The following is a 23,857-nucleotide window of genomic DNA, read 5'->3' as shown; positions in this document are numbered from 1 at the left end:
GCTGGTTTCTCCCTTTGTTCCCTCCATCTCCTGGCAGTGTATGTCACACTCTGACAGCGTGACTGTGGGAGAGGGATGGAGAAAGACACAGAGAGATTGCATTGTGGTTTGTAGTTATCTGATCATTAATCCTCACTGATCCGTATCAACCCCCAGCCCACTGTTCCCTCTTCACTCTACTGCTCCATCAGACAAAGTGGCTGGCTGGTTGGTTGCAGGACATGGAGGCTTTGTCTATATTAACACTGAAACAGCCTCCTAGCAGAGAGGCTGCTCTTACATCACCATCAATCATCAACAATGACAAGATGGATTTGATAACAGCAAACATCCCACCACTGCAGCTTCTCCTTTGATGAATTCTAACTGTACAGTGACTGTGCACTTTCTTGGGCTGATGGTTTTGAACTGTTTAAACTCTGGATTCAAAATCAAAGAACAGAAGCAGGTCTGTTATTTTTTAAGGTTTAAAGTGGTGCTTTTAAAAGGTCCACACAGGCTTTATACCATAGCATATTTTAAAGGACCTCTAACCCTGGCAGTGCCATGATCTACCCGTGCTGCCACCATGATGTAGCCACTTTCTACCACAGTGGTGTAATAAAAGGCACACACCATTAACTGGCCTGATTAAATAGTAGTGTCTCACCCCTCCCTCCTCCACTGTCCCGCCATGCTGCACTGCAGAAGCACACGGCATGTTGAGCAGGTATCCCTCATTAACTCGCAGATCAAATTCCTTTGACTGAGCTCTTCCTTAATTAACTACTTATATTAACTGGAGAGAGGATGTAGAACCATATAAACATGACCACACAACACCCATATGCAGGATTTGATAGATTTGCCTAAAGAACATCAATGTTAATGTTACGTGAATGTTACTAGAAATTACTGATGTTGTTTCCTTAAAATAAAAAGTGAATACATTAAAGTTTCTGAGTAAGTTAGAGACACAGTGCTGGCTGTAGCATCTCACTGTAAGTAAAAACTCAGCCTAGAGGTGCACATTTATACAACACTTCATTAAAATGGGTTTAACCACACAAAGTAGTTTTAAATAAAAATATTTTTAGGGTTTAGGGTCTTTTAAGGTTTGCAGGGTATAAATCACCTACATTTAGCAGTTAAAATCAATAAAATCAAAATCAACAAACACTGATCAACTGTCAGCGTTTCTGTTACACTACATTCAAATGAGAGAGCACAGCTGCTAAGAAAATCTTTCCTGGATAAATTTGGGGTAATAATATGAAATTATTTCAATATTCTCATTAATAGAAGCTTTGAGGCTGGTTGTAGCATTGAGCAAAGATAAAAGGAGCACTGAGACCTTGATCAGCTGAAAAGGAAAGAGGCTACCTGTTCAACATGCACTCGAGTGCTATTCATTTGCCATTAATCACCATAGCAACACTGTATGCAGCAACAGACAGCGATGCTACGTCTGCAAGTTCATAATGCAAAGAAACCACACAGATGCTTCATTATGTATAGACTGAAGATCAAATGTGCGGGATTTTCTCATTAATTTAACGCTGTGAAACTGGATCTGACAAGAGATTCTAATGGGAAGTATTAAACTTCCAGACAATATCCTCAAGATCTTCTTCGTGCTTTTGTTTGGTTCAACTAGGACTTCTTCGACTGTATTCTCTGTGGACAATCCTTTTTTTTTGGAACAAAGCAGAACAAAAGAACAACAGAAACAGCAGTGAGGAAGAAACTAACAAAAGGAGAGGGACCAGCTCAAAGGGAAAGGACGTGCCATCCACTGTTAAAATTATTTATTACACAAAAATATTTGGGGGAAATCTGCTACACATGTGCAGAAGTGCACGTAGCAATATTTCTTGTCAGAAAATTAATAAATAAATAAATAAAAAGTGACCTTCAGCCTGCACGTACTCTCAACCACTGACACTGATGACAGAAACCACCAGACCCCTGATGACGCAAATAACTACACACCTACAACAAAATCAAAGAATATGAGAAGACTGCTTTAAAATGACAAAGTGTGTATTCTGTTGTTGCCCCAGCTTCCTCTCCCACTTGACTTGCTGCGATCCAACTGTTACATAAGTCTTTAATCCAGCTGTGCTACTTCTCCTCTCCCCTCCCTCTTTTCTCTCCTTTTCTCCCACCACCATAATCTGAATCCTAAAAAAAACAAAAAAAACCCTCTTTTTCATTTTGTCTGATTTAACACAGACAACATCCTAATACAGGCTTGAAACTGTGTCTCATAATGAAACCTCTGTCTCCGGGGCACGCTGTGGGGGACAAAATAGTTCTTATGAGCCAGCACGCCAATGCATTGCTGTTTTCTCTGATATACACACACACACACAGGCCAGCAGGCAAAAGCTTTGCCCAAACACAAATCCTGTGTGTTTTTGTCACCTACAGCCTCTGTCTCTCCGCCAGGGCCCCATCTCCGAGGGGGGGCAGCGGACAGGAATAGACTGCCCTTAACTGTTTGTAGCGGTGAGAGCTAATGTGGCAAACAGTGATCTAGCAGGTTGTGTTCTGCCTTTCAACGCCAGCCAGGGGACTCAAAGAGAGCTGTAAAGTTGCTAGAACCCTTTCTAAAGCCCTTCAGCTCTCTGGGACCTGCTGGCACCCTTTTGATCAAAGGGAGGCCTTTCTCTTTTATCTGCAGAGGTTGTGAGAGGTCTCCGCAAGAATAACAATCATACATTCATAGATAAGATGTAAAGGAGGGTGATGATAGAGGGGGACAAGGGTAAAATCAAGCTGAGGACAGGAGAAAGCGGTGGGCACGCTGCTGATATAAATCAAAATGTTGTTATCGCAAGAGGCTGTTTTGTGAAAGTGAAGCTTTACACACAAGAGAAGATATTCAAGCTCCTATGAGGTATCAAGTATCTTTAATATAACCACCAGTCACACATACCAGCATCCTTCTTATCCAGATCATGACCTCATGCATTTCTCACGCTTTGCGCCAGTCTGAGGCATCACGCCATCGCTATTATTATTACCAGACGCCAAAAAGGCACCAAAGAGAAGGGAGTGGACATAACACATGCACGCACGCACACACACACACACACACACAGCGGATCTGTTCAGACCACAAGAGGTCATTTTACAGATAAATCTCATTATAAATAAAATCTCTTCCTGTCATGTCCTGGCCTAGCGTCTGTAGAGATACCAGTGCACAAACATACACACACACACACACACACACACACACACACACACACACACACACACACACACACATTCCTGTTATACTGTATATCTTATTACATGTAGGCTTAGTCATTGTTTTTTTTACCAAAAGAGTGGGAAAAGTTTAACAGATTCAGGTTATTACGTAACAAAATGTCCCATTTAAACTTCACGCACTGCAAAACACCATGACACCGTACTTTTCTTTACAAACACAATTTACCGCACTGTACGGGCTCAATTCAACAGCAATTTCACCTGAGTCAGAAAACAAGCTTATAAACAGGACAGAATGCACTGCCTTCAGAAAATGAAATGTCCTTCTCATTATAAAGTGCTGTACTGGATAGATGTGAATGACAGCATACAGTCACTGATAAAATGTATCAGGCAACACACTTTCACAACGACAGCTGATGCACCAGTTGTCAAAATGAAGGCCAAATCATGGAATATCTCAATTAATAAACAGAATAAACAGAAAGCCTCTTTGACTATGTCATACAACTGTTCTTTTCTGGATGTCTACAATACTTATTTACTTGTCGATTGTTCATATGACTTAAATTTAGCATGTTTTTAGCTCCTGTTTTTCAGTGCCAAAGTAACATTGCCTGTCTCTGTGTTCATTACAGTTGTTGGACTGTGTAAACGCCACAGACAACATCGGAAATAAGTCCAAGACTTTATCATTTTATACCTAACAAACTCTAATAGGTTCTATTTTTAAAATATATATCTATATAAACCGAACCAAAAACAAGCTATGCAGAGGACAAGTCACAAGTTAATGACAGGATGATAATAAGGGGAACAAGACATGAAGTGAAAGGCTCATAAACTTGCCCAGCGGAGTAAAGTGGACTAAATCAGAAGCACGTCCTTTCATGGCTGGAGAAGCTTTAGCAATTCACCTTTTTTTTTATTGGAATAGGAAAATTATGAAAGCATGGGAGGCAGTGACCTTGGTGGGAGTTTACTGCTCTCTCTGTCCAGAGCAAAGGCTCCAGCGCCTTCCTTATCACATGTTAATCACCTTGCATGATGTAATGTTTGTTCTTCTATGTAGCCTCATTAAGGGAGCAGCTGTTCAGAATATGGCAGGGTTAATAGAGGGTGATACACAAGTAATAGAGGACCAGATATACATCAACCATCCCTCCGATTCTAAATCAATATCTGGATAATTGAATTAATGATTAATTCCTTGTGTACTCCATAATGTTGCAGAGCGAGGATGCAAAGGGCAAAGGGAAAAAGGTCAAGAGATGAAGGGGTGTGTTCAATGACCCTCCCTCCTGGCTCTGATTTCCCCTGATATTAGCCCTGCTGGAGCATCTGTCAAGATCCTTTCACACTGTCACCCGCCTGCACACACACTCACACACACTCACACACACACTACACACACACACACACACACACACACACACACACACACTCATTAGTACAAGGCTGACGAACCACAGACCTACATAAAAAATACACATAAAAGCACGAACCCACACCTTCATACTGATAGTTATCTTCACAGCACCTGAGCCACTTTTAAGGTCAGGTGAAAGGGTCGCAGACTCTATATAGCAGATGTGACAACACTCCGGAGGTGCCCACTCTGATGAACATCACCAGACCTGTCAGAGTTGGTTCCTACTGGACACTTTCTTTCCTCTAAATCAGCCACCCACCAACCAGCTGCTTTCTGTTCTGGCCGATAAGCAGAGAGTGCTGATGGCACTGAATTGTTCAGACCAGAACAACCAGTAATATGGTTACAGCTCACCATCATCTGCTGTGTTATTATGTGGGCATTTCCTGCAAACAGTAAGATTACTGATTACAGATAATGATGAGGCCTCTGTTTACTGAGGGTAACAACATGAAGCCCCTCTAGTTTAACCTGCACAACTAGATAGATACTCAAGACAGACATGAGTAAAGTCAATTTCACACAGCAGTGCTGCAGAGTGGGTCCCTGCAAGGCCTCTCAAGTCTGAGAATCCTGACTGGGGATTTATTTCCCCTGCAGACCGGGGCAACTGGAAAACCACGAGATAGTTTAGTATGCATGCATGTTGTAACTCACTAAAGCAACATAACTGGCCCAGCCAGGTTCATTTCTATTCTACACATTCACCAGCCATCACTGCATCTGTAGCCACTGGCACATTCCCCATTCAGCTCCACAACAAACATTGTAAAGACCAGCAGTCAATGGCCTGCCAAAGCAGCGTGTTTATCATTGCAGATGAGCAAAGTGTTATTGGAGGCAGCGGCGTGCAATTTCATCCTCAACACATACAGCACAGGGGATGTAGAACATTTTAAAAGAAATCATAGAAATAAAACATGCATTATATCTGGTTGCACTTGCAGACACAGAGCTACAGTTGTGAGTGTTGACAGACGGGGGCCCTTACATATCTGCTGATGATATTCCGGAGCAGGGTGAAATCCATCCTTTAGGCAGCTCCGGCGGCGACTAAACTGTGCAACAGAGACGTTCAGCTCTCCTCGGATCTTCGTAAACGCTACCTAATGTGGATCTTTCCACCAGTATCCATCGCTCTCCGCCGCCACCACCACCACCACCATCACCACCACCACCGCCGCCGCCGCCGTGTCTGTGATAGCGAGGAGCAGCGGTCTCTCAGTCGGCTGCTCTGATTTTCATGGCATCCCCGGGAAGAGCCATGCAGCGACCGAGCGATAACAACGACCCCCGCTCCCGCCGCCGGCTACATTTCAGGAGAAATGTTTTACCGCATGCAAACCTCCAAACCTCGTGGTAGTCTCTCCGGTCTACTCCTCGTCTGTTTAACAGTGTTATTCTTGCAGGAGACGGTCCCTCATGGAGGCAGTAGGTGTCCCGCTCTGTGTTACAGCGGTGGCCCTCGATGTAGCGGTAACAACGCTCAGCCCGTCAGATGACTACGCTGCGCATGCGCTCTGAGTATTTCTCGCCTCTCACGGAGTATATCTGAGTATGTCATTAAAGAAATAATCACCTCCACCTGCAGAAAGACCCTGACATCCATCAAAAGTCATAATCGGGTCAAAAAAAATCAGCAAAACTACAGAAGCCAAAACAAAATCAAGAGTATCTCACTGTGGTTGTGGTTTGGCAGTGTTATGAGCAATTTGAAGAAGTTTTTACCGACCCAGGCAGCATGGAAGAGGTAGTGATACCACAGTGTAAAATAGGCCTACTCTGTTACAAGTATGAGACAAATTTGTATTGAATATTTAAAGTAAAGTTAAACCCACTATAGAGGCATAACCTGCCTTAGTAACATTGTGGGATTGTTATTACTGATGTACACATGTCAGATACCGAGGTCCTTCCCAGTATTGTACTCAAGTACTGTACTTAAATAAATAAGTAAATGTACTACGTTACTGTTCCCATGTATATTAGGTCTCACTTTAATGAGCAATTATTGCATTATAATTATTAATATATGTTAGGCCTATATATAATATGCGTGACAGTATATTTAACCTCTGAGTATATTTAGTCAGAGACATTGCTCATGCCCTGAATGCCAGTTGCTTGTTTCCACAACATACTCTGACTGCATGCACATACTCTCTCACTTTGGGTTGCCAGAGTCTGAAAAATCCTTTTGGCTGGTGTTTATCCTTTTTATACTGTAATAATTATATTTTATTATAATTAATTATATTATATATAATCCATTAATGCTCATGGTGCTCTCCTTTTATAATGAGTTTAAATGTTAACAAGTTATTCATAATTGAATCCTTGAATAAGGGCCTTTAGTCATCAAGTCGGCAGTTGTAAGTGTTGATAAGGGGTGAGCAAAGTAGTTTTCACAACCTGACAAGCCAAAAGTTGCTCTTATTAAAGAATTGTAAATTATTTATTAACCTTTAATACAGGCATTAGATACAGGCTGATGTGACAAGAGCAAAGAAGCAGGAGTCCAGTAGATTTGTTAACATTATAATACCAACAAACCAATAGACAGAAATATCAAAGTTATCATCAATAGAACTAGTCAAGGTAAAAAAAAGTTAAAAGATGGTAAAAGGACTGTACTTACATAGCCGCTTTCTTACATGTCATATTCATCCATGCACACAGGCTGCCATGCAAGGTGCCAACTGCTCATCAGAAAAAAAAGACACGAAACAATAAGTCTACAGGCAGAGATAATAACAAAGTCAAAGCTCACTGTCTATGTTTCGTAAGAGGGCTCATGTTTACTGCAGCAACACAACAGCAATCCTGCTATTGTTGTCACACAATGTAACTTACAAAAAAACCATTACAATAACCCAACTGCATTTATGAGCAAATCTAAAATTAGCTGCACCTCCATCTATGGGGATCCTCTGGCTGAAGGGTGGCAGGGCGTGATGTCTGCCCCAGACGTTTCATTTGCGGAGTTATGACTTTCAATTAGCACAGACACTATTAATAATGCACAGGGATCCAGCACCCTACTAATGCTTGATGCTGCTGTTTACCTCCCTCAAGACCACAGGGCACTTAGTGTCTACTGATGAGTCAGCCTCAGTGGACAGATTACGACATGCTCTTTGTTTATGGGCTGTCACAATTATATGCATGTTGTGTTTTATGTCATTGTCATGTTGTGGAGCTATAAGAGTGCCTCTTAATGTCATTTTCTCACAGCAGAGAATTCTCCATCTAATTAACCACCCAGTCTGTGACTATATCTCTATACCTGACTCAAAATCTGATCAGCTACTGATCAGCAAATCTGATCCTATCTGATTTTTTTCCTCCCAAAGCTTGCCTCGATTTCCAGATGGCTGCTCAGTTTGAAGCATAGGCTGATGTTTCCACTGCTGTTGCTGTGATTATCACATAGCTGACTGACTACTACTGTTCCATCTGAGTGGAGAAACTGGGTCATTGTTCATTCTTTCCTTCTGTCTTCTGTGTGGGCAAGGGAGAACTACATATGGGGCAGTGGGTTACTTTCCTCATGTTGCCATCAGTCTTATGTGGGCAGAATCTGCAATCTGCATATTTCTGGACACAGTGTTTCCAGTTTTTCACATAAATAACACATAATAATGAGTGTTGATGCTAGTAATCAAGGCATGTCAAATCACATTTTCTACAGACACAGGGGCACACACTGACTGCAGAGGGTGGTGGAATACGGCAAAATTATACATGTTTACACCCTACTATAATTTTAATATTTGTCATGTCAGGTTGTAGTACTCATTGTTGATGCAATAAAGTGTAAATTCCTACTCATTTTCTGAGCTCCAAAAGGTCCAGGTTTACCATGGTAGTTAGTATGGGTAATTTGATTAACTGCAAATTTGCACCACGAAAGTGAAATGTCAACAAAAGTGGGTCCTGTAATATCTTGTGGCTCTGTGTTGACATTGTGTATTAGCTGAAACCTTAAACTGCTTCCCAGTAATGTTCTTCACTGGCGAACAGTTTTTTTGTGCTTAGTACAAATACAGTATCCAAATTGACCAGTTGACACATTTACACTGAGGAAGCCTCATAGGCTAGAGCATCAGACCATAACACAGAATAATGTATAATAATATTACAAAAATAAAATAAATATGCGATGCCATGTCTCAGTCTCTGCTCATAATGAGTCTACAATTTTGCATAAGTCTCATGTGAGTGAGAGTATTAAACAATGAAAATCTACAAAAGACATATAAAAAAAAGTGGGCAAGCCAACCAAAATGGAAAACGTATAGTTGAGTAATGACAGAATCACAGTAATTTGCATAAAATAAAGACAAATCTCTTGCCACCGTCTAGTCATATAGTAAAAGGCGAACAGGTTTACTATCACTCTTTATTGTATCTAGTGTAATCATTACAGCTCTTGTTGCAGTGCAGGCAGCTGACTCTGTACTATTGTCAGCACAAACAGTGGATCCTATTATGCTGTGGATATGAATTATCCCTGTATCAACTCCCTGACTGCAGAAAATAAAGAATATGGGGCAGTTGTTGTGAGGAACAACTGCATTTATTTTGGATAGGCAGCTACTGAATGAGTGAATACAAGTGAGAACAATCAGTCATCAAGTATAAAATACGGCAGAGATGACCACAATTATGTCATCAGATTTTAGAAATGTAAACAGAGCTTTTTCATTTGGTGCTTAAAAAGAAAAGAAATTTACTTCTTTCAATACATTGGAAATGTGCTTGTTTTACATTAGTACAAATAGGCCTCACATAAGCTTTTCTGTACAAAAAGTGTTAGAAATATATTTATATAATCCACTGGATATTCCCACCATATTATAGTAGCAGTAATAATTACAAACCAAATTATAAAACAGAATAAATGAATCCTGACAAATGTGCTTCAAGTTTCATGAATTTGTGGTGGCTAATGACTGCTGTAGGACCCCTAGATGAGGATAACAGAGGTGAGAAAATAGATCCTAATGCCTTCCTAACCTGTTCTTAATGATGGTTTTAAAGTAAACCAGAAAGCTAATTAATTCTAAATCATTGGTTCCCCTGGTAGCCAATTTAGCTTCTCAAAACTCAGGTGTCTTCTCAACTGTCCCAAATGGCTCCACCCTCCCCCCAGCATTCTCCTGTACAACACCTCTCCATCTGCCCCCCCTCCTTCTCCCCCACTCCCTCCTCCTCCTCCTCCTCCACTGATGACATCTGCACCAACCCCCGCCCAACGGTGACTACAGGCCAGGTAAAGAGGCAGCTGGAAAGACTGCATCAGCGAAAGGCTGCAGGACCTGATGGCATCTCACCCAGGATCCTGAAGACCTGTGCCAGCCAGCTGTCTCCTGTACTGGGACATCTGTACAACCTGAGCCTGAGTCAGGAGAAAGTCCCGTTGACCTCCTGCTTGGTCCCTGTCCCCAAGAAGTCGAGGCCATCCGACCCAGTAGACTACAGACCAGTCGCCCTAACATCGCATGTGATGAAGGTCCTGGAGAGACTGGTCTTAGCCCAGCTGAGGCCACAGGTGAGGACGTTTCTGGACCCTTTGCAAATTGCCTATCAGCCCCATTTAGGAGTCGATGATGCTGTCATCTACCTGCTGCAACGAGCCCATGTGCATCTGGATGGTGGGGGAGGTTCTGTGAGGATCACATTCTTTGATTTCTCCAGTGCTTTCAACACCATTCAGCCTCTGCTAATGGGTGAGAAGCTGCAGGTGGTGGGTGTTGACGACACTATGATCTCCTGGATTACTGACTACTTGACAGGCAGGCCACAATTTGTCCGTCTGGGCAGTGTCCTGTCTGACGTGGTGGTCAGTGATACAGGAGCTCCACAGGGAACTGTGCTTTCTCCCTTCCTCTTCACCTTATACACCACTGACTTTCAGTACAACTCTGAGTCATGTCACCTGCAGAAGTTTTCTGACGACTCAGCTGTTGTCGGGTGTATAAGAGGGGAGATGAGGGTGAGTACAGGACACTGGTAGACAACTTTGTAGAGTGGTCCGAACAGAATCACCTGAGGCTGAATGTCAACAAGACCAGAGAGATGGTGATCGACTTCGGCAGGAAGAAGAGGATGCCTTCACAGCCACTACGGATCAGGGGGGAGGTGGTGGAGGAGGTGGAGGACTACAAATACTTGAGAGTGGACTGGAACTGGAAATCTAACACCGAGGCTGTGTACAAGAAGGGGACGAGCAGACTATTTCCTGAGGAAGCTGAGATCCTTCAACGTGTGCAGCAAGATGTTGAGATCTTCTACCAGTCTGTTGTTGCCAGTGCCATTTTCTTTGCTGCTGTGTGTTGGGGCAGCAGCATCAGAGCCAGTGACACCAACAGACTTGATAAAATCATCAAGAAGGCTGGCTCTGTGCTTGGTCTCAGGCTGGAGTCTTTTGAGTCTGTGGTAGAGAGGAGAATGCTGAATAAACTGTTATCCATCATAGACAATGATCAGCACCCTCTCCATCACACAGTGGTCGGACAGCGGAGCACCTCCTCTCACAGGCTGCTCCAGCTCTGCTATCGAAGGACAGATACAGGAAATCTTTCCTGCCACATGCCATCACACTGTACAATAACAGCTAAAACTCTGTTCATAACAATAGTCTCCAAGCACCTTATATGTTTTATCTGTTCACTGCACCTTATATTTTTACTTTTGCATTTTATATTGCTTTTTTGCTATGTCTAGGTTGTTCTCTTTACTTGTGTTGTTACTGTGTTTGTGTTGTTACTGTGTGTAATGCTGCTGCTACACTGCAATTTCCCAGCTTGGGATCAATAAAGTATATCTATCTATCTATCTATCTATCTATCTATCTATCTATCTATCTATCTATCTATCTATCTATCTATCTATCTATCTATCTATCTATCTATCTATCTATCTATCTATCTATCTTACTGGCCCTTTTTTCTTGTCTGATGTTACTTTCATGGTGAAGTTATCGACAAGGGCCTCAGTTGGTTTAATGGATAATGAAAACATTATGAGCTTTGATCATGAACTGAAAGGTTTCTCACAGATCATCTGAGGATAATAGTGTTTTATTTAGGAAAATTGAGGATATTCTTGCAGAGAAGTAAACTCAGGTATTTGGTGCCATCTAGTGTCTGTTACATAAAAACACATTAGTTGCCTCAAAACATGCAACATATCTGCTCCATGGCTCTGTTGGTGTAGATTCAGGTAATTTGGCAGCTAATTAATTGCTTTGATTAGTTGTAATTGGAGTACCGTTAAAGCATGAGTTATGAGTAACCTGAATCACAGGAGAACAAATTAACAGAAGGTGACAATTAGGCCTATAGTGTTTTGTCTGCTGTTTATTAATTGATGAAGCTTAAACAGATTGGTTTGTTGTTACTTGACTGAATTAGTTTTTGAGTGTGTTTGGTGTGCGAGTGATTGCTTGAGTGTTTTACTTTATGAATGAGTGAAAACGTGCATTTGAGTGAACCAGCTTACAGGTTTACGTGTGTGACCTCTTGACTCATGTCAGAGGTTACTGAACGCAGCTTAATGCAGCATGTGAGACTAAGATTGTGTAAGTAAGCACTGTACACACTGCAGGACGCCGGGTCCCTCTCTGAGCAAAGATAATAGGTGTGTTTGTTGTTTCTGGCGGTGCTGATGTGCGTCACATGCCTTCTCTCTCTCCGTGCCCAGTCCGGGTGCCAAGAGAGGGGCTTAAACCTGCGTCTGGAGATGGGAGCTGTGGAGATCCCAGGGAGCGGATGCTTGGCACCGTGAAATAGGATTTGGGAAGGACCGAAGCAATGAAGCGAGAGGGAGAGGAGCAACTGCCAAGTCCTCTCTACGGATTTGATGCCCCCCTCCTCACCCCTTAAACACATTCAGCCTGTGCACGCACACACATGTGCAGAGAGGGAGAGAAAGAGAGGGGGATTGTGGATGGAAAGGGAGAGAAAGGCAAGCAAAGAGGGGAGTATAATAAGAAGAACGGTGTTTGGAGCAATAACATAGTGCAGTCAGAGAGACAGTGACCTGAACATGTGTTCCTCGCCGTAACCAACTCATACAACTCACTAATCCTGCCGGGGCTTTTACCAGGTGCCTCCTGCCTGCCTATGTGTTTGTATGTTTGTGTGTGTGTGTGTGTGTGTGTGTGTGTGTGTGTGCATGCCTATATATGCTGTGACATGTGTGTGCCTATATCTGTGCTTATGGTTTTCTGCATGCAGATCATCCTGTATGTGACAGAGAGAGGTTGACAAGAGACAGAGAGAAACAGGAGGGAGGGGGGGTTAAGGGGCGGGGCTCCTCACATGGCTGTCAAAGGGAGTGATTGATTTTCCGCCCCCTGTTATCGAGGCCAGCAGCCATGAGGACCCCTAATATCCCCCTGTCTGACACACAAATACTATCAGCAGCTCAATACCCAGAAAATAGGCCTATCAAGTATCATCTGTCTCTCTCTCTCTCTCTCTCTCTCTCTCTCTCTCTCTCTCTCTCTCTCTCTCTCTCTCTCTCTCACATGGTCATAACAAATATCTAATCAGCATAGCTGGCTCTGCATGGAGCAGAGAGAGTAGAAGAAAGGGGAAACATAGTTGGCTCCGTTTGCCTGTAGCTGACAGCAGTACAAGAAAGGGAAAACAAAATCAGTTAGGAACTCAAGCGCAGATGATCAAGGAGCTGAGATGACTCAGAAAAGCAAGATGGATGTATCTAAGTGGAAGCTTCCGGGCATTTCTATTTCATCTCACATTTTTATGTTTATATCTGACTGTGCTGAATTCTGATCTGAGGAAAGCATCAAACCCCAAAGCTGATAGCTTCAGAGCTAGTTTGCTGTACATGTGAGAAAGAGAGAAAATCAACACAGATTAGAAGTGTGGTGAGAATAAATTCAAGGCAGTACGGTGGAACTCCTGCACGGCTCTTTTCCTCACTCTTTCTCTTCACTCTCTCTTTCTCTTTCTTGCCTCTTGTTCCATGCCATTTACAACCCCCCTCTTGAATGATTTCTTCTTTTTTTCAATTTTATATAAAAGACTTTGCAATTTTGCCATTACTCATATTATTGCTGGTGGCTGCAAACCGAGTCTTGGCTCCTTTCCTCAGGGGTAATTGGAAACTGCAGGTGTGAGAGGGCACATTAGCATACACAAGCCTTGCACAGCATACTGCTTCAACCCTAATGGCAGCATGAAAAATACATCTATCACGCTAATGCCGAAGAGATGGATGTGTGCTGTAGTTACACCACTGAGACCAGTCACAAAAATGTAATATCCTGCAGTGTTAGTGAGCTTGCGCACTTATTTCCCAAAGTGTGTCTCTGTATGTTTGTGTGTGTACCTGAGACACAGAAAGAGAGAGAAGTGAGACAAAGTGATACTGAGCATCTGATATTGTCTGTTAATATAAAGAAAATGCATTCTGAAATTATGTTTCCAATGTCAAAATAAATGAGTCACACTATGCTGGTTGAGTCTCGCAGATGACCCATTCTGACATTTTTTATTGTACTCTGATCCACACAGTGCTCTGCCCTTTATAGCACGTTGAGGAACTGAGTTTAGCTTCTTTTATAAAGGTTAACCTGCAAAGTGTGGATTGAGTCAACAGTTACAGGTTTCAGAGAATAATAATAACAGCCAGTGACGCAATATCAACCTCGAGTTGCAGTTATTGTGAAATAAGCCGTCAGCAAACAGGGCGTAGAGTGGGAATGACAGAGGAACTATTCAACCTACTACAATTCACTGTAGCATGAAAATTACTTTTAAGCTATTATTTTAAAGTAGAAAAGTTACATAATGTTGTTTTAAGTTTCTAAAGAAACAGGATTAGTATATTAGCAGACTTCCCAGCATACATTATTTGAGACCCTTAATGGAAACTTGTTGTGTCTCTAATACATTTTAAGACAAGTCATGGTTGTTTGTTTTTCACATTATTGAAAACATTGCAAACCACGATGAAGGTTGTTGAATTCAGTTTCTACCCCCTCACGCTTAAAATTTAATAAATTCACTGGGAGCAGTTCCACAATTGTCTCTGTGTCAATACTGGAACACAGCTTGTGTGAAATGAAAAACTGACTCATCCAGCTGAGAAAATGTAAAAGGAATTTGTAATTTTCATCATTGTAACAAAATAGTTGTTGGTTGAACTTAATAGCTTAAGCTTATTGAACATGTTTTCTCAAGTTCTCAACGTAACTCAGTTGGTTTTACAACTCAAATAAGACTTTAAAATAATAGCCTAAGTTCAGTTAACTCATATTTTTAAGGCAGGTCTCAAACTATCTCTGGTCAGAGGCAATGCTGCTCTAACATATGTGACATATAGAATTCACTCCAGATTCAAGAAATACATAATACATAAATGGGCTTTGGAATAAAGCATATATAGCATTGTTTAAATCCTGGTAGACTGAATTTACTAATCTGCTGCATATTGAGCAAATTATGAATGATTTAGCTGGAAAATCAAGCATTAATTTTAGACATATCACCTACTTGACTGGATGGCCTCAGTATTTAATATTGTTTACTAATGTTCATTTCTTGAAAAGGACTGAATATAATGTATGTACATGTATGTAATGTAGATGATTACTGCTATCTGAATCCGCCTTCTATCTATCATTTATAATCTTATTTGGATTATGTTATACAGGGTCAGTCCATGGTCCATGTGTGAAATGAAACAATGAGATGGAATAACTTGTAATTTGATAGCTGATATCAGTCTGCTGTAGTCACTATAGTTATATTTCCTCCCCTTTTTCTGTTGCTATTTTTCCTTTCTTTGTGTGCTCTAAGTGTTTCTAGGTGTGGATATTGGTGGGTATAGGATGTTATGTCTTGATGTTTTTCTTGGTGTGAATAAAAAGGTGTAAATGAAATATATAAAACATATACTAACCTCAGTGTGGAATGTGAACTTGGAGCCCGTGGCAGGGAATGCATAGACATTAACCAATAAATGCCATCAGAGTAGTTGAGTTAACGCAGGACGAAATTGATGATACTTTAGTATTTTGGAGAAAATGTGATGAAAAAGGAACAGCTGAACACAGAGGCCAATTCTATCCATTCATACAGGAACAATTATTAAAAGTTGTCAATTCAAGTCCAACAAACAACGCTTTAACACTATTCTTTATACTTAAAAATGTCAAGCGGCTCAAAGTGTTTGCATTATAGAACTATAATGGATCAATTATATCTCTGTAGATGTAGTTTTGGATTGTGAATTTAGTGAATGCTTCACAGAGAGACTGAGAATACACAAATGTCGATTATACTAATAGGGTTTCTTGTACTTATTTGTCATTTCTAAATCCAAATTCATTATTAACTTATCAGTAAGTTGCAAACGTTTGTAACAACATTTATGGCCCTGGTATGGATAGTCTACAAATTTAGTCAGATTTGTAGCTATGATTGACAGAAATTAATATCAAACCACAATTGGTTCACTCATTTCCTTAAAGCCAGAAGGACATGTCAAAAGTATGTGTAGCAGAAAATCTGATATGTAATATTGAATGTGGTTACACACTGTATGTGAAACAACTTTCATGTCACACAGACTCTGAACTCTATGTGTTAACATGTTTTTAGTGGAGAGATCTGGTACGTTTGGGCTCTTCTCTGTCATTGATAGGTCACTACTAAAAGCTATGATTGAAGCCTGTGATTTAGAACAATTGCTTGATTAAAAAAAGACAGAAAAGAAAAGCAACAACTAAATAAAAGAATAATTATGCTCATTTGTGCTGGTAAGAAAAAATATTATTTTTGCCAATATTGTGATAATGAAACTGTATTACTTTTTAAAATCTCAGACTTTAGCCACTGTGGTGCCACCTGTTGGTCAATAAATTTTATATAGTTTTGGTAGAGTTTGTGCAACTGATGTCCTCCTGTTCAAACATGCAAATGAATAAATGAAGTACAGTAACTGACTTTACAAAGGTCTGACGCTATTATAAATCATGTTTACCTTCAAGGTTTTTCTATTTGTGAAGGTGGTTCTGACAGATAGAAGCTTCGGTACAATTTTTATAGATACATATTAACATAATCACATTTTATGTCTTTTTCACCACCGTCAGAAAAAAACAATCCAAATCCTACTAAGGCGAAGACAGTCAAAATTCTAGAAATTCCAGCTTGGCAGAGATGCATGCTAACATTGTAGAACATAATTCACTTTGACTTCTTTGAATAATGTGTGTTGAGAAATGATGATGATGCATTGTAATTGATTATTGAGGAGCAGAGCTAGGGTCAATATAATCATTGATACCAGAAACCTCAGTAAGTCACGAATCAGAGAACATTTGTGTGTGCAAGTAGACTCTTATTGTCAAATAAGAGCAAAAGAAGAAGAAAATACGCAAGCGCTACTTATTTGTGAACACTTTGGAACATAACTTGCATACTTCTGGCATTAATCAGCTTTACTTCTGTATGTTTCTCTCTCTCTCTCTCTCTCTCTCTCTCTCTCTCTCTCTCTCTGTGTGTGTGTGTGTGTGTGTGTGTGTGTGTGTGTGTAATAACTTATAGCAACCTAAGCATTTAAGAGGAATATCTATCTTGAGTATTAATCTACTACAATCTACTCACAGGAAGTTATACATTACGAGAAAAGTTTATGACAATTAATCCACATCAAAATGCCACAAGTTAAATAAAAGAATGATTATAACATTTCAAAGCATTTTAAAGAAATCCAAATTGTCATAATCGAAAGTATATCTGGATATCAAGAGTGCCACTGTGTCCCACTTTGTTAGAGAACAGACCAACCAATTTCTTTCTTGGAGGTGAAATAATGACCCATTTGGACCCCCCACAGTGTACATAGGGTGCATGCTCCTTCAACTTGCTAACCATAGTCATGTGTTATTACCATATCCACACACACACACATGCACACACACACACACACACACACACACACACACACACACACACACACACACACACACACACACACACACACACCAACTCGCAGGATCTTTCTTTGTCCTGCCTGCAGTCTGCAGTTTTTCTTGTCTATAGAACAGTGCTGAAACAGCTTGTTAAACAGTGACATCCATTGACTCCCAGACCCCCCGCTGAGCACATCTCACTGCAGTTATGGCTTCATCACTCCACTTCTTCAGATAGGCTGTAGTTACTTCACAGTGAGACACTCAAACTGCCTCAGAGAACATGCATGTGCAGCGTGAATACAGAGGTCAGAGGGTCATTAAAAGAAGATGAGAATAGCAGGAGGAAAATGAACTCTGATCATAGATGTTTGACACTCCTGTTCCCTCATTAGTGCCAACATAAATCCCTCTGTGACCCTCCGACTTGCCGTTATATTAAAAATGAAGGATTTACGCGTGGATACCTGGGTGTTGGCAAACTTTGGTTCTCAGGCATATGGACAATTAATCTATTATAATGCCTTTATTCTTTATTCTAAGTAAACTGCAGTAGCTGCTGCTGTAAATATAACACATAGAATATCTGTGAATTTAAAAGAAAGGAAATTTATATGGTTGTCTGAAATGAAACCATCTGTCCCCTTACCCTAACACCTCCACTGTCACACCTGTACAAATAACTGAATCAACAAGGAAACACATACATCTTTAGTGGTTATTAGGTCAATCTGTAAAGTAAGCAAGTAAAGACTCTGCATATGTCAGCCCTATTTTCACAGCATACTGTAATTGAAGTGTGAAGCTTCCATTTTTTATTACATTATATTCCGGGCAGTAATATTGAATAATAACTCATCAGTAATGTGTGTGAACACAATAGTGTAACTGTTCAAACCACAAAAGCTGATCACATTTCAAAAGTTAATACTTGAGAAACCATATTCGGCTCATTACTACTCCCCTGAAGTACAGGACAAAACAAAATTGTTGACATGTTTGTTAAGGGTAGAGTTATTCCAAAAAAGGACAGAGTTATAGCTTAAAGCTTCAATTTTATTTTAAAACCATCATAAGGAGCATGTAGTGGTGTCAGCAGCTATCAAACAGCAGGTGTGTCATGTTTATGATGTTAGCATGAATTGGAATGACACATACCAACACCCAAAACTCTCCACATCATCTTAGATGCTTTTAGGCTGCTCTTCAATGAAGGTTTATATCTGCTAATGGAAAATGCAATCCCAGTATTTACTTTACTTACTCCTGTATTTTTGTATTTTGTCCATAAATGTCTGATGTCTCCAATTATTTTCCCCAGGTGAAGTCCAATTCAACAGGAAGTTTCATAATATCAGTACGGTGCAATGCGTAGTTACGCTGCACCACTGCACATTACTGATATTATACACTTATCCAGTTCCTGTACAATTTTGACGTACTTTAGTATTTCCATTTGATGCAACTTCATACTTATGCCTCTTTACAATTCAGAGGAAAATATTCTACTTTTCACTCCTCTAGATTTATTTGACACTTCTAGAGTTACTTTTTTACGTAAAAAAAACTTGGTATGCTTATATGATATGATGCAGTATTGATCGTATAGAGAAAGGAAAGGATATAGTATTGAGAAGTATCTAAAATGGGCTCCACATGAACAAACTACAACATTACTGATAAAAACAGAATAATATAATATTTTGATATAACTCTAAGTTTTTTATAAGGAGTACAGTCTAGACCTGCTCTATTTGAAAAGTGTTCTGAGATAACTTTTGTTATGAATTGGCACTGTACAAATAAAATTGAATTGAATTGAATTGAATTGAATTGAATTGAATTGAATTGAATTGAAAGGAGCTTCTTTTTGTTATTTTTGATGGTAATACTTTTATACTTTTACTTAAGTAACATTTTGAATTCAGTACTTTCAGAGAAGTATGAGACAAGATGACTTTGCTGATCTATGTCTGCGGGTACTGGCAGCTATAGAGTTAAATGATGGTAGTGGAAACATGACAAAATACTGTCAGACAGAGTTTGTGCGGTCTAGTGTTTGTTTTCTATAAAAATGTGTTTAAAAAAGTGTCTGTATGTGCTTGCGCGTGTGTGTGCATGCACGTGTATTTGTGTGCATGTGTTTTCCTTGCAGGAGGTCAGGACTCACTGTGAAGGATTATTATGGGATTAGGGGTGTCTCGGTTACCACGTTGAGATGATAATCACAGTGGCTGTCCTATGATCTCTACAGGGATAGGAGCGTCAATCAAACTGGAGACACTCAGAGATGAGAGGGAACACTGCTGTGAGCGTGAACGCGTGTGTGATGTTTTTCTCCACACCAGGCGTTACATGTTGTGCTCAACGTTTTGTGTGAATCAGCTGTCAGATATTGAAAAAAAAAGGAGCTGGTGTTTTTTTCTTTCTTTTTTTTTTATTCAGCTCGCCAGCAGATGAGTGAATTTATGTTTTATGGAAATAAAATATGGCCTTCACCTCCCTCCCTTGCCTCCAGATGGTCCCTGTGGAGAGAGGGTGATTATCTGGCCCATCTGAGCCAGGGAACCTGAGAGTGTTGATGTTGGGTGGGCAGTGCGGTGCCACGCCAAGCCTCCTGTCCCCAGGAGCCTGAATACGATCCCCTTTACCTGCCCCCTGTCTCTGGTCCTCTCCCTCCCTCCTCCACCCCACCACCGGCTAGACTTACTGCATCTCCCCCCTCCTCCTCCACCTCCTCCTTACCCCCCCTTGTCTCCGCCCTGGGATAGACTTTCTTCCACCTGACAAGGCTTGGCCTGGATTACTGGAATACCTGGACAGGTAAGTCTACTGAGGAAGGTGTCAAGTGCATGTGTATGTGTTTGTATGTGAAGCAGAGAAGGAGAGAGGGGGCGAAGGAAAAGAGAGAGAGAGAGAGAGAGAGAGAGAGAGAGAGAGAGAGAGAGAGGGTAGTTTGTGATGCTTAGCAACCTATCAGGAGCAAAACAGCAAGCAGGCACATCATGGTTGTTGGGAACTTGGCAGGGCACTCTGTTCCAAAGTCCTCTTTAGTAATCCCATGAATAAATAACCAGGGGTCACCAGCTCTGTTAATAAAGTCTTCCTAGTTTTGATTTTCAATCTTCTCTCCCTCCTTTCTCTCCTCCCCTCTCTCTCTCCATCTTTCTCGTCCCGCCTGCTAATTAGGCCAGGTCTTCGGTTTCCCTGTCATGTGTGATATGAGTTTATCAGAGCTGCCTGTCAGGCTGCAGGGGTCAGAGAAGGGTGCAGACTGCAGCCTGAGCCACGGCACAAACTCAGCCATAAGAGAGAAACAAACTAGCTAACAGATCAGAACTAAAAGAGATCCTATCTGAGGCGTTTTGTTCTTCAAGCTCAGAGACACTGCTAAAAGGCTCAGCAGAAGACAAGAGTTCATTATGGGACTACTAAATGATATTACAGTACGTAACTGTTTCATTATTACCACCACTGTGGCAGTAAACAAGTACCACTAGACCTACTCTTTAATTCAAAACTTAACTGAATAAAGCTAATCATTGTCTCATTCTGTGTCTGATGTGACACTAAATAAAAACACTTCAACAGGTTTTTACAGAAAAGTGTTTTGCAGAGCACTTTTTGTGTTTGAGGACTAAAGGAAGGGGGCTTCAAAAGTTAACTGTGCTGTACCTCTCAAATGATTTTTACAATGTCCTTATTATTCCTTTTTGGAGCACTTTGAATTGGAATTTGGCACGAAACAGCAAATAAAGTCTGTCTTGATTTTGCCTTTTTTTAAAGTCCTATTTCCTATTAGATAGTCAAAAACTGAGAAGAAGATCTCTATCAGATACGTGAAAGCTTTATTCTCCAATCTCAGATAGATTTATATGAATAGATAAATGAGAGGTACTGCTGGAACTCAAATGACAGGTCTTGTGAACTATTTCTTTCTTAAAACATATTTAACTTTTTTTTTTTATTCAAATACTTTGTTTTGTTTCATGTTATGAGTTGAATATTTAGTAATTAAGTAAGTGTAATGTAAATACTTCAGCAGCTCTAGCCTTACAATATATTATCATTGGATGGAGTTGACGTTATAATCACTGATAACATTACACACATTGAAGAAGCTGTAGCCTGAAATACCTGTGTATTTTAGTGGATTGTTGCTGTTGAATTAACTAAAAGATATGTGTGTTTGCACCAAATAATACAGACGTGTTAAAAGGAGCTCTCCAAATCAGTTTAGAACCTCTTTTAAATGTACGGCCACAGTAGAACAATGCCAAGAGTTCATAAACCAAACCCAGTGTGACTACTACTACTAAACTCAGTTTAATAAAACCTGAATTAGTTACTCATAATGTTATATTTTTTAGGATTTTTTTGTATCGTGTCCAAGGCCAGAAACAGGTACTTGCCCTCCAGCACGATTTCTGTCTTCTGAGGCACCTTTTTCCTTTCCTTTTTTTCCTTTTGAATCTGCGATTCAGTGACAAAAAAAGGGAAACCAACGGAAGCAAAAAGTGTATGTATGAGCACATGAAGCAATCTTACTGCCTTATACCTTCAATTCTAATTGTATTATGTTACGCTGCATTTGCTATAATAGAATTATTTGTCCTTAAAGGTCAATTCATTCTGTGTCATTTAAATGTAAAACCACTTGTTATATTTCTGATAAAAAATGTATATCTTTTTCTATTTTCTATATTTTCCACTGCTGCAGCACATTGCGGGATGCACTGCAGTGCATTCAAAAGAGGGCAGTGTAACCACACATGCAGGGTTTGCTTGATATTTTCCTCTATTTCAGTCCACTCTCACATAAACATATTACTATACACCACATGCAAACTAGTATTGTATTAATTGTTCAACAGTTTGCAAATCAAATCTTTCCTAAAGCTACATATTTTTTGGTTTCAAACTGATAATGTATTTGTCAGGGTAAAATGGCTGGAGAATACAAAATGAAGTATGACTAATATAATTTCAGCAGTCAGAGTGAAAACCACAGTGGTCAAGCTGTGAGGAAAAAGCTGCTATAAAAAAAAATAAAAAAGCTGTAATTGCTGCAACACCCACTGACCCCTGTGCATCAGTATACCCAATGACTACATGTAAGAAAATTGCTTCATAGTTAATGTATTATTGTTTCAGTGATGGCAGAGAGGTTGCTTAGCTTGGCCCTGGGTGGCATCATTAACACAGTCTGAAGTAACACGTTAAAATCAGATGGCATTGTCACAGGTGTGACTACTGCTGTTCATGCATGTGATTAATGTCCCCTTTTGTGATTAATTTCCTATGTTGGCTGAGAAGCCCTCACATTTGTGATTAATGAACCTGCAGCCTAATATAATATAATGGTGGTTTGGTACATATTTAGTGTATGTACGTGCATGTGTGTTCTCTCTATGACTGGTACCAGTGCGCAGTATCCTCCAAACCCCAGTTCAGTCTGTGGTCACAGCCAAAGGTCAGGCTAGAAGAAATCAGCACACAACACTTGGACTCTCCATGTCTTGAAAGCAGAGTCTGTCTCACTGTGTTGTCATGATAGGGGCAATATATTGGGCTTTCCTCAGTAAATCTTGGAGACAAAGACAAGAAAGCAGACACAGAAACTGGCACAGCCATTGTATGTAAAGTTAGTGGCAGGCTGATACATAAATCCACATACACTGACACAGCTCTTGTCTCATGGGTCTGAGCTTCTGTCTCTGCCTGAGGGCTGGGAAGGGTGTGACCAAGATGCTGCAGTACAAAGCCTCACACTCTTCCTCTCCTCACAGAACTGAAGGGGACAAGGTGTACAGCTTGGTTATACTCACTGTTGACCTTTTGATGTACTAGTCAATATTCTCTCTTTTTCCCCCTCTCAGGCTTCTTCCCTCTATGCCCCACCTTCCCAATCTCCCCGGTGGTGACAGAGATGGAGGACACAGGGGTCTGTAATTAGTTGGTTGACCCCGGGGTAGGGTTGTGTGACCCCGGCAGCCGCGAAGCGCAGATCCAGACTGATCAGATGAGTAGTTCTGAGGGATCAGTGGTTGAAAGACAGCCGCCTCCACGCCTCAGCCAACCCAGTCACATTATAGCCAGAGCGGCCGAGAGGGACACAGTTACAGGAGCCCAGCTGCCGAGCCCAAACAGAGTCACAAACACCTGTCTGGGTAGAGTACAAACATACAGACACATGCTTTTCAACATCCACAGACGCCGATGCGGCTGCAAAACACACTACCTGCCACCACTCAAGGAAAGGCGGAGGA

At 40.7% G+C, this 23,857-nt stretch overlaps 1 protein-coding gene across 6 annotated transcripts in view; it reads right to left on the bottom strand.

The window, feature by feature from the left end:
• Positions 1-6,145, bottom strand: part of LOC127365901 (phospholipid-transporting ATPase IH-like) — a 34,309-nt gene extending 28,164 nt beyond the window's left edge. For 4 of the 6 annotated variants that reach the window (XM_051404461.1, XM_051404464.1, XM_051404466.1 and 1 more), the window contains exon 1: positions 5,625-6,144. In XM_051404461.1, coding sequence (XP_051260421.1) covers positions 5,625-5,663 — 39 coding nt within the window. In that variant the 5' untranslated portion in view covers positions 5,664-6,144. Of the gene's footprint in view, positions 1-5,624 lie in introns of all 6 variants that reach the window. The other 2 variants (XM_051404462.1, XM_051404463.1) reach the window with 1 other exon arrangement.
• Between the last annotated feature and the right edge of the window lie 17,712 nt (positions 6,146-23,857).

This window comes from Dicentrarchus labrax, unplaced genomic scaffold (genome assembly GCF_905237075.1).
Source record: "Dicentrarchus labrax unplaced genomic scaffold, dlabrax2021, whole genome shotgun sequence".
Classification (NCBI taxonomy): Eukaryota; Metazoa; Chordata; class Actinopteri; family Moronidae; genus Dicentrarchus; species Dicentrarchus labrax.
This window is presented reverse-complemented; position numbering and strand designations above follow the sequence as displayed.